General features: G+C 33.9%; 1 protein-coding gene across 1 annotated transcript; it reads right to left on the bottom strand.

Moving 5' to 3' along the window:
* Positions 1–8,652: 8,652 nt before the first annotated feature.
* LOC149179318 (uncharacterized) lies at positions 8,653–9,336 on the bottom strand. The gene has a single exon (XM_089422422.1). It carries the CDS (start codon positions 9,334–9,336, stop codon positions 8,653–8,655), a length of 684 nt encoding a protein of 227 aa, XP_089278548.1.
* Between the last annotated feature and the right edge of the window lie 3,164 nt (positions 9,337–12,500).

Here is a 12,500-nt window from a genome sequence, read left to right as displayed (position 1 = left end):
AATATTACGCTTTAATAAGGTATAATTATCTATATAAATAAAAAATGATTAAAAATAGTATGGTTTAATAAAAATTGATAGGTATGGATTTTAATAAATAAATGAATGATATTTTAATGTTTATGAGATTAAAAATAATCTATGAGACTATTAGTTTTATTGTTTTTTTTGTAATTCATTGTTTTTTTTTATTTAAATTGATGATGAACTAATTTAATTTTCGAACAATCTCCTCAATGAAAAGACAATGCCAAGGAACTAATGGTAACGTATTGCCATTCCAAAATGAAATGCTCTTCCGATTCCACTGCTCTAGATATGCAAAAAGTGTACACCCATTCTTCCCAAGCTTCTCTAGGTCTCTTCCACAATCCTGTTTCACACTGAATTTGAACCGAATTTGATGTGAATACGTTCTTAATTGAGCAATACAAATCTTTGCTCTCCACGAAATGGTGGCTCCATTGTACTCTTTTTGTTGGAGATCACAAATAAGGTTGAATTCCTGAATAAGTGGAGTTTAATTCATTGACATCATGACATTTACTATTATATGAACAAGTGGAGTTTAATTCATTGACATCATGACATTTACTATTACATGATAAATAAATAAACCATAAAAATTCATTATATTTAATTTTATTTTAAATTAATAATAAAAATAATAAAATAAATTAACATATAAGTTAAATATATATACATTTATAAATATATTTTTAACTATGGAAGTTTATCTCATTTTACTATATAAAATCTCAATATATACATAGACTTTCTTATAATATCATGGGTCAATATTATAATACCACATTAAAAAACATAACTCATTTTATACGATCTTTTTAATTAATTAATTTAATTAAAATGGAAAATAAAACATAGTCATTTTAGAGATAAATCTCAAATTTTAATTTGTGTATACTATTATAAATATTCTTATTTATGTAAAATCTAAATTTCAAAATAAACATACTTATCTGCCCAATTACAATAATTTCTGATATAAAATTTCAAACCAATCTACACCATTTAAAAAATAATTAAAATTTAAAAACCAAATCATAATAATTTGATGGATTATTATATTAATATATAAATTTAATAAATTTATAATATCCCTACCCAAATTTCATCCTTCCACCGTAACATTACTACACATCGGCATACTCCGGTGTCAACGAATGCCGAACAAAATGAAACTCCTTAGCGTCAAGTCGTCCAGCTTGAAACGATTTATAACACGCAGCAATATTATTATTTCATTATTATTATTGTTTTCACTGTTCAGCAGTAACTCTTGTCGTTTCATATGTCGGATTAAGTGGATTTAGTCGTGGCAACGATTTAGTGCTATTAACTCTTTAATCATTTCATCTGTCAAATTTGGATTTCGTCGCTGGTGGAGCTAGAGATGGTTGGAGGACAGCTGGGTTGGACGCAGTCCGCCAACATTAAGAGACGTGGGAGTGAGCAACATTTATATATATATATATATACGGAGTTGTTTTTAAAGAGATTTTTTGGAAGTTTTTCCGGTGGGTTTTTTCGGTTAAAATTTGGCAGCAATTTATTGAAATGACAAGTTTGATAGCTAATTTCTGCACAATCAAAACGTCCCAAGGGTTTTTTAGGGTGTTGAATCCAAATATGCAGTTAAAAAACCATTTTAAATAATACAAATCAAGATTTAACCTCAATTTTTTCAGCCGGATTCCGTCACCGGAATCTCCAAAAAGTTGCACTAAAGACAACTCCTATATATATTTGTTTGTTTGTTTGTGTTTGATGTTAGTGTATTTTGCATCTTAGGTTAATTACTATGTAATTAAAACTTATAATTGTTTTAAATTATAATGATTGATAATTTGTTTTAAAAAAATAATTGCCTAATGGTTTGCAATTCATATATATTTTTAGGTATGTAGCAAAGTAGTATAAGCTAGTCAATTTAAGTGGTACAGATTTTAAAAATAATAATAGTAGTATTTTGTGTCTTTGTTTGTTTATTTGTTTGATTTTTTTTAATCATTTTTGCCATAAATTTATGATTGGATTGTATATTTTAATTTTTAAGTATTAGAATATTTTAAAAGATTGAATTTATTTGTATATTCAAAATGTATTCTGGATAATGAAAAATTATAAATGTATTCTGGATAATGAAAAATTATATATTAAATTTTTTTTTTAATACAGTCGGTTATTTATTTATTTTATTTTTTTGCAAAAGAAAAAAGGAGCGAGATCTTTATACATTTGGAAGGAGGCTGGTTCAAGTGTAGTACACAAAATGGAAGCGCAATCCCAGCATCCGCACTTGTAGCCTTAATTTTATAGAAATAAAAAACTAGTATGACATATTGCCTTACAAACTGTTCTAAGAAAAAACTATATTTGCATTGCATTATAAAAAAGACAAGATCACCATAGTTGATTACTGATTCCTCTCACTGAAGGTGGCGCTTCTTGCTGTTCCTAGTGGATATTTCCCCTTGCTGGCTTTGATTGAGGGTCTTGATGTACTCGAATATTTCTTCAAGATGCTTGCATTTGTCTTTTAGATCTTCTATTTCAGCTCTCTGTTTATCTATGTCTCTTTGCATGTACACATTGGTTATCTTCATTTCTGCCCTGAGGTCCTTTAAAGCTTGGTTAAATCTTCCAATCATGAACTATTGGCCCTGCAAGTTGGGCAACTATTGTTCTTTTCTGCGCTATCTAAAGGATTGCAAACCATTGTATTGCTTTGAGATGCTGTAGAGGCTATGCCTTTTTTGATCCCTGTGATGGCCCTCTTACTTTGATGTGTTCTGCTTGTTCCTCTGTTCTTGATGGCAAAGTTCTGACTGATGGAGTCCACTTGATGAAAAATCCCCAGAGCTCTGAGAGAACCAAATGAGCATTGATCCTGCTTTGTGTTCCAAAAACAATCCAAGGGGTTATCTTGAAATGAGTAGCTGACCGGAAGACACTGATTATGCGAGAGGTAAAGGGTGATTAGAGGATTTGGCTCTAGGAAACCAGAAAACTGAGGACGTTGGGGAAATGATACCGCTCTCAAATGAGGGTAATTCTTAAGCACTGAAACCTATGAATTATAAAGAGAGGGGCAACGCGGAAGTGGAGAGAGACTATTATGAGATTCTGAGTACTTGGGTTATGAGCGAGAGATATACCGAAGGTGCAATCAGCTGGGGGAGAGCATTGAAGAGCGACTAATGACAACAAAGTTATACCACGCTGAGGTAGATTGAGCTTGAGTATACAAATTGATGGGTCGAGAGAAAGAAGTTGGCGAGCTGTTGAAAGCTTTAGCCTGGTAATGGGATCATCAAGAGGACTGCGGGCGAGGGGGTAAAAAGAAATATGATCACTTAAGAGATAGCCTGAATGTGAATAGGCTGGACTTTCTAGATAACGAAAATGACTGTAAAAAACCAATTTATTGACCTTAGAGCGGAAGATTAACCTGCTACTATAGGTGATTATCATGATGTAGATCACCTTTGCGCTTGTACAACTGCCCGTTATAGAACACCTTGCACTTGTGTGACATTTTCGATCCTGAAGCTTGTGACTAATATGACTATTATTGTCTTCGCTAAGAGGTAAAGGATGCTTGTGATCCTTGTCAAACGTGCTATGAAGCTTTTTGGGGATTGAGTTGATTTTGTGCTCTAAGTCTTACAGATTACACTTGAGATCCACTGATAACAAATCTTATATGCATTCTGCAGCCAATCTGAATCTGGGAATGAAGATTTGATCATCTTTTTCTTTTCTTTTGTTATGCTTCTTTCCACTTTCTCCTTTCTCAGTCCTCATCATAATTGTGGAAATCATGGTACATTTACGATATAGACTTCGTTGTTTTCCTTGATAGTCCCAACTGATCTTTCAATTGTTTTATTGGCATAGTTATCTGCTTCCTTGTTTTGATTTCTCAACACATGTTTCAAAGTTATTTTTCCCAGAAATTTTATATTTGATCTGATCCTCTGACAAATTTTATTAATAGCGATACTATTGAAGTCCTTTTCATTTACCATTGCTGCTATGATGATTTCCAATTTTCCTATAATTGTAGGATCCTTGATCACAAGTTTTTTTAACAGTCTTGTGCCTAAGAGAAGGCTGTATGCTTCCGCCTTGTTGTTTGTCATTTCTCCGAGACTCCATTCATAAGTAATAATTGTTTTCCCATTTGGGTCTGTAATTACTCCACCTGCACCTGCTTTTCCTGGGTTATTCTTTGATGCCCCATCGAAAAAAAGATTGAATCTTTTTTGTTTTTTCCTCCATTCTTCCAATTCTTTATCATCCAGCCTTAACTTCCAATTCTTCGCTGTGGGAGCTTTTTTCTTTTTTGCTGTAGCTTCTATATTTTTTTTCTAATATTGCTTTGTTGTACCAATCTTTCTCTTCTTGCTGTAGGCTGTTCTGATCCACATTTGACATTCCATTGGAGCTTATTATTTCTGATGCTAGACTCCATGTTTTTGAAAGAATCTTGCCTATTCTTGGTTTTTGTTCTTTGAATATACATTTATTTCTGGTTAGCCAAATTTTCCAACACACAATTGAGGGGAGGCAATCCCAGATCCTGTTTATTGTGGCCTTGTTTCTCTTTGAATACGAGTAGCTCTTCTCCCAAGTTTTATAATGTGCTGACAGTTGATTTGAAAAATTTATATTTATTTCCAACGGACTTGTTATCTGGGTCCAGCGTTCTCTGGCCACCCTACAGTCCATGAAGAAGTGTTGAATTGTTTATTCCTCCATTTGACACATGACACACTTAGAGGCCCTTGTATTCCTTTTTTTTTAAGTTTTCATAGGTTAGAATTTTCCCTTTGAGAAGGTCCAAATGAAAGCTTTAATTTTAGAAAGGCATTCTGTTTTCCAGGTACCTTCCATAGACTCCAGTCTTGTTGATTTTGTTGCTCTTGGGGGACGTTATACCCTGGTTTCACTGTATATTCCCCTCCATTTGGGTCTCACACAAAGTCATCCTAATCCTCTTTGTTTATGGGAGCTGCCCCTGATAGGTGAGATTTTAGTTTCTCCCATTGACCTTTTAATTTTTTTGGAATTGTTGGTATTTTCCTTTCAAGCCAGTTATCATGATCCCACTCAAAGATTGAATATATAATATTTATCCTTCTCTCTTTCATCCAACATTGAAGTCCTCTTAAATCTCGCTGAAGATTTAGAGGGTCTCTTCCCATTATTTGATCCTCCCAAATTGCAACTGTTTCGCCATTCCCTGGATTTTTAGAAATTTGGTCTCTAATAAGGGGAATTATCTTCTTTACAAGTTTCCAAACTTGTGTGCAAGGCCTGACTGGAATAGATTAAGTTATCAATTTTGCTCTATGATGATTCAAATATTTCATGGCTAGTACTTTTTCCCACCAGTATTCCTTTCCACTTATCATTCTCCAAATTATTTTTATCCCTAAAGCAATGTTCATTTGGCTTAGTAAGCGGATTGCTAGACCTCCTTTTTCATAAGGAAGGGTGACTTGCTCCCATCGTACTAGGCTGAATTTTTCATTCTATTGTTTTCCTCATTACCATAGGAAACTTCTTATTATTATTTCCATTTGCTTGTGTGCACTTGCTGAGGCCAGAATAATCACATATTGATAAATGGGAAGTGCTGAAAGCAGTGCCTTAATCATGATCACTCTTCCTGCTAAATTAAGCCACACCACACCCCAATTCTAAATTTTATCCTTCATTTTTTCCACTTGTTTGCTCCATAATTCCGCTTTTACATTTTCCTTAGCTAGGGGCAGCCCAAGATATGTAAAGTGATTCCATCTTGTTTGTATTGGAATTTCTAGAATTTGTGATATGTGCTGCATAGCTCTTGGAGAAGTGTTCTAGCTATATCTTCTGCATTTATTATTATTTAAAATCTTCTAGCTATTATGCTTGATGCCCCCCCATAAGAAGGGTATCATCTGCAAATAGTAAGTGATTTATATTTTTTACCCCTCTTGCTATTTGTATACCTGTTTTTTTTCTTTTTTATTTTTTATTTTCCAGCGCTGCACTTAAAGTTTTTGCCATGATGATATAGAGGAATGGAGTAGAGGACAACTTTATCTTAGCCCTCTTGTGCTCTGAAAAAATTTATTGGGCCTTCCATTTATTAGAGGGGCAATCCATGGTGTTGATATACAAGCCTGAATAATCTCTATTATATCTGTTGAGAAGCCAAATTTTCTGAGTACTGCTGCTAAATAATTATGATTAACTCTATCAAAGACACATGCCATATCTAGCTTTACTATCATTCCTTCCTCTTTTCTTTGAATGTTGCTGTGGATAGCTTCCTGAACAATGATCACATTGTCTGTGATTCGCTGCTTGGGAACAAAGCCGCCCTGGTTTTCCGATATGATTTCCGGAAGAATTTTCTTGATTCTATTTGCAAGAATTTTGGTGACTATTTTATAAGAAGTGTTGCAAAGAGAAATTGGTCTGTATCTATTGAAAGCTATTGGATTGGACTCTTTGGGTATGAGTGCCAAATAGGAAGATTTTGTGTTTCCTCCAATTTTTTTTTTTTTTTTTTTGTTTTTGTTTGAAAAGCATTTTTGATCATTCTCATAATTTTTTTTTTAATAATATCCTAGTGCTGTCTGTAAAAAGCGATTGTAAACCCATCTGGCCTCGGAGCCTTGTCAGGGTGAAGACTCCAAACCGCTTCCTTGACTTCATCCTCAATGATCTCTTTATTTATTTCTGCGTTTTGCTGATCACTTATTTTTTTATTTATGTGCTACAAAAAGTCTTCATTAACTGCTTGCTGATCGTTTGTTGTAAGTAGATCTTTAAAGTAATTGTGAGCTGCATTTTTTAATTCTTCCGCTCCCTTTATCTCTTGCCCATCTACTTGAATCTGTTCAATCTAATTTCTTGCCCGTCTTATTTTCATTGAAAAGAAACTGTGTTTTTATCTCCTGATTTCAGCCAGAGACATCTGGACTTCATTTGACTTTCTTCTTCTTCTTTTCTATTTTGCTTGTAAATTTCCCAGAAGATTTCCTTTTCTTGTAGGTAATCTTGTTTGCTTTCTTCTTTGTTTTCTTTTTCTTTATGAATGCTATCCATTTTTTTTGTAAATCTGTTTTCCTAGCTTTGTCTCGAATATCATTTTCTCTTGCCCAAATTTTTAAGTGCAGCCTTAAATTCTTTAGCTTTGTTTCCCAAACATAATGAGGAGACCCAATGATACTTTTTGTCCAGCTCTCTTTGATTTGGTTTCCAAATTCTTCATTGCTGTCCCAACTCGAATTGTATCTGAAAGGGAGCGGGCCTTGATTTTCCAACTTACCCATGCTCAATACCATCGGCTTGTGATCTGAAGCTGTTGTGTGGACGATCTTGCTTTTCATAGAAGTGAATTCAACTGCTATGTTTTCTTGTACTAAGATTCTATCCAACCTTTCCTTGATATTATTCTTGCCTATTCTTTTATTACTCCATGTGTACTTCCCATTGCTTGGAGGAATGTCGATTAGTTTATGTTGTTCCATTATTTCTTCAAGGGCTTCTCTTGACGGGTCTGTATGATAGTTCCCTCCAAATTTTTCTTCGATGTTCCTTATCAAATTTAGATCTCCTCCAATGATTAATTTCCCGTTTTGTCTTTCTGCTAGTTCTTCTTTTATCGAATTCCAGCAGTGTTCTTTTTCTCTGTAGTGATTTGGAGAATATACATTCATGAAGCTATACAGTTCCTTTGTGTTGAGATCTCTCAAATCTATTCTAATCCAGTGTTTGCTAATTTTTTGGTTTATAAGTTCCCATTTTCTTTTTTCCCATATGGTACATATTCCTCCTGATGCTCCTGTTGCCTCTAACATTGTTCCATCATAATTTCTTAATTTTTGAATCAGTTTTTTATTTTCTTGATTGCTTGTTTTGGTCTCCTAGATCATATAGATGTCTGGCTTTTCTTTGATTAAAATATCTCTAGCTGCATTGGCTTTGAAAGTGGTGCCAAGGCCGCGACAATTCCAAGAGACCACTATCATTATTTACTGTTGTGCTGGTGGGAACCTCCCTTTCCTCTTTGCTGACTTTTTTCATTGTTTCCTGTATTTTTCCCAAGGAAGGATTCCATTGGTTGTTGAGTTCCTAATGCCATTTCTTTAGCCGCTACCTCGTCTCTTATTTCCTTGTTGGATTTTTTTCCCACTTTTTTTGCTGATCCAAGGTTTGGGGGTTTTCTTTAGCTTGATTTCTAGTTAATATGCGATCCACTAAGGGAGGGGGTAGAGGGGAAATAGGAATAGAGAAAGAGGGTATGTGGGTAAGGGAGTTGGGGTTAGATATTGGGGATCTAGGAGAGGTTGGATCGATAGGGTCTTCCAAGGGCCCAAAAGGATTCGTAGATGTGTGGAGTGGGGAGATAACCTTCAATGAGGGCTAAAAAGTAGTCTCATTTGGTTCTTGAAACTGGGAGGCAGTTGATATTGGTTGCTTATTGATTGGTTTTTTCTTTTTTACTTGTTCCCACGTGTTCTCTTATTCTTCTACATTTTCATTCTCTTTTTTTTTAAGACATCTATTAGCAAAATGACCATACTCATGACATACCTTGCATTTGAATGGTATCTGCTCGTAGTCCAACTACTGTATATGCGTCCACTGATCTACCTTGATCTTTATTGCCTCTGGAAGGCCTTTTCCAAGGTCTACTTCCACACATATTCTAGCACATGCATGCATGTTATCCTTTGGTTCGCATCTGTCTATATACTTGCCCACTGCATTTCCTATAGCTTTGACCGAATCATCTCCCCAGCAATGTAGCGGAAGGTGTGGTAGTCTGACCCAGACTGGGACTGCGCTTGGCACGTCCATTTCTGGATCAAAATCTGGTGTCCACCTATTTAGATATAAACCTCTGGAATCCATGAAGTATGGACCGTTTCTGAAGATCAAATCTCTATCTTCCTTTGATTCGAAGAGGAAGGTATAATATCCCCTTCCACAAAATCGTATTGCTATTTTCCCCTGAATGGTTGCATTCCAGTTTCTTTCAACCCATTTTTGTACTGATTTGGGTGACGGCCATAACCCCGTGAACTGCCCAACTAGTCCACGTTCTACCAAAGAAAGAGTTGCTCTTCGAGGGAGAGCAGGTGGGAGAGAGATCTCTGGTATGTCCTCAAGCTTCTTTACAAATTTGTTGATTGTTGGCCTGTTCCTTGGAGCTCCATTCGCAGCAATCAGGGACGCGAATGCTTCTTCATTTTCTTCAGTTCCTTGGTGCCTGGATGAGAGGGGGTCACCCTCCTCAGAGGGGTGCATGGTCAGAGAAGACTCAACAGCAGGAGGCTGCCGAGAGAGGCCTGCAAAATCAGGGAGGCGGCTAGGTCTGCGCAACTCTCAGGCAGACTTGCGCGCGATCTGGGGAAAATTATATATTAAATTTAGATATATATATATGAAATAATAAATTATTTACTAAAAAAATTAGATATTTTAATTTTTTGGTAAAAGAATTATTATTATTGTTGTTTTTATAATTAAATTTAGAATTATGATACAAAAATGTTATATAAATTAGGTTTTTCCACCGGTTGAAGAAGATCGTAATTGTCCATAACTTGTAGCATTATTCACTTATTTTTAATAGAAATAAAAATAAAAAGATAACAATCATAATTAGGAATTAATAATTGGAAATATAAATTAGATTACATGGAAACCTTCATGGAGACATCTTTGAGTCATGTAGTGGGAGTTACGGAATTGTCCACCACTGGTTGGATCTTTAGGATATTGGTCTCCACTTATTCATATTGAGTAATACAGAAGGTTGGGGTTGTTGTCTAAACATATGGGGTTGTCTGTTATGTTCTCACAAAGCTCAGGGAGCCCTCCTTATGTTCCATGCAATCATTTTCATCAAGAACTAGAGAAACAATAATTTCTATCCCAAAATGCATTAAATTGCTGCAAGTTTCCCATTGAACGAGTGGATTCTATCAAAGATGTCTTATTGTTAAATTCCACTCCTCGAAGATTTGGGCAATGAGGGTTTTAACCAGTGAATAAGTTTCAATGGTTCTTAAGAATTATTGTCACAAGTTCATGAAAAATCCAAGTCCAAAACCCATCCCTCAAATTCCTCTTGAATGGATTTGTTAGATAGTTTTTTGTATTTTTTCCTTGATAATGCTTTCCATTTTCTCCAATTTAGCTTTAATATAAATAGGGAACCTAGAATAAAAGAGAAATGTGCCACTACTTGGGCATATTTCTTAGCCTTGATGACATATTTAGGCTTGTTCAAGACAAGTTCCTTTAAGGCGCAAGCTCTAGCTTTCTTTTTACGCACCCCCTTTCCATGGGAATGTGCCTCTTTGTCATGATAACTAAGTTCAAGCTGAGATGAAAAGTATATATAGTTATAAGTAGAATGAAGGGATGTTTGGGAGAACTATCTACCCTATTTCTTAAGGGATGTTTGAGAGAGTTGTCTTCTCTATTCTTAAGGTAGTGGAGGAGTTTACAAGACCAACCAATTTACCCCTAGCTCCTTCTCACTCCTCAGAGTAAGGCCACAATAACATAGAGCAAGGCAAGGTGCAACCACATCAAACCCATTCAACCAACCTCAGTTACTAGATGTTGTGAAATAATAGAGAGACCATTTAGAGAGCAAATAGGGGGGAGACTGAACGAGGGATGAGATTGACCATAGTAGAGAGTACCCAACCATGTAGCCTCGTTGGGCAAGCCTGAATGTGAAGCCTTCAAGGGTTTCATCCTGTATGTGAAGCCTTCAAGGGTTTCAAGAGACCATTTAGAGAGAAAATAGGAGGGAGATTGAACGAGGGATGAGATTGACCAAAGTAGAGAGAACCTAACCTTGTAGCCTCACTAGGCAAGCCTGTATGTCAAGCCTTCAAGGGTTTCATCTTGTATTCACCCATCATATTGTGTGTAGAATGGGATACCTGACAATTGATGGGGGCTTTTCAATGGAATGCTCAGAAGACCATGAAGCCTTAGATCCTCTCTATCTTTTCCCTGTAAACCTTCTTTTTTTGGCGCTGCAATTGACTTCCTTGAACTATATGCTTCCATCCCCAATGAAACTGAGATCAAAGTCCCCTAATTTTACTTTAATTGCCAACTTATTCCCTAATGTTTACACCCCATTCTAACTTTCAAATTTGAAAGACATAAAGTAAAAAAAAACCTTAATAAAAATTGAATTTTGCTTGATGGTGAAAAATCCTCCCTTTTTATGATTCAATCCAATATTTTAATTTTACTTTAATTGCCAACTTATTCCCTAGGGTTTACACCCCATTCTATCTTTCAAATTTGAAAGACAAAGTAAAAAAAACCTTAATAGAAATTGAATTTTGCTTAATAACGAAAAATCCTTCCTTTTTATCATTCAATCCAATATCTTTAAACAATGCTTACACGAAATTTATTATTTAAAAATTATTTTTATTAGAATTTTAAAAGTAATATTTTTTATCTAATTTTTTTTTTTTTTAATTTATTCACCTAACATGTATCACTTTATGACATTTTATATAATTCATTGTTTTATCATATCATTATATATAATACATAATATATATTGTTTTTATCATATCATTTTATATAATATATATTATTTTATTATATCATAAAAAATAACATGTATCACTTTATGACATTATATATAATATATGTTGTTTTATCACTTTATGACCTTATATATAATATATATTGTTTAATTATATCATAAAAAATATAATTATATGGTGATACAAGCTATAAATAATTTTATTAAAAACAAAATAGTATTTATGGTTAAATAATTTTATTTAAAAACAAAATAATATTTATACTTTTATTAAAAAACAAAATAGTATTTATATAAACCCGTGAATATTGGATTTATGCAGCAAATTTAATATTAATTTGAACCATGTATTCAAATAATTTCAATATATTTATATTTTATGTATACTTATTTCATTTTTCCTATATAAAACAATCATTTAAATATATATTAATTTCCCATATATATAAATATAAGATTGCGTTCAATGTACCTAAGTTTTCTAGAGTGGGGTTGGAAAATTTGTTATTAAACTCTCTTACAATTAAAATAATTTAGCGTTTCGTTCAATGTACCACGTTTTCTGCACTGCTCATTGAAATTTTGTTTACAGAATATTTTTCCAATAAAAAAAAGAACACGTCTAATATTAAAATAGCTTTTAAAAGCAAAGAGCATATTCGAAGGAGTACAAGTTTTGGAGGCTTTATAAGTCGATTGAATTTTCAAATATTCACTTTTTAAATTTATTATAAAAGATTTTAAAATGAAATATACAAAACAAGATATATACAAGTATATTATACTGTTTATCAGAACAGGTCCTCAGCAGATTCGCAGATGCCTTTATCCGGGAAAAAATAAATATATGTGTGTGGCGAAAACGCCAAAGCACATGAGT

The sequence above is a fragment of the Pinus tabuliformis genome, chromosome 4_1 (assembly GCF_031772625.1).
Source record: "Pinus tabuliformis cultivar Carrire ecotype Pingquan chromosome 4_1, CPIR1, whole genome shotgun sequence".
Taxonomy (NCBI): Eukaryota; Viridiplantae; Streptophyta; class Pinopsida; order Pinales; family Pinaceae; genus Pinus; species Pinus tabuliformis.
The sequence above is the reverse complement of the archived record's forward strand: the minus strand, read 5'-3'. Positions and strand labels throughout refer to the sequence as shown.

Bases quoted from the DNA above. Each gene is read 5' to 3' on its own strand.
- LOC149179318 (XM_089422422.1), bottom strand. From the start codon at position 9,336: ATGCACCCCTCTGAGGAGGGTGACCCCCTCTCATCCAGGCACCAAGGA.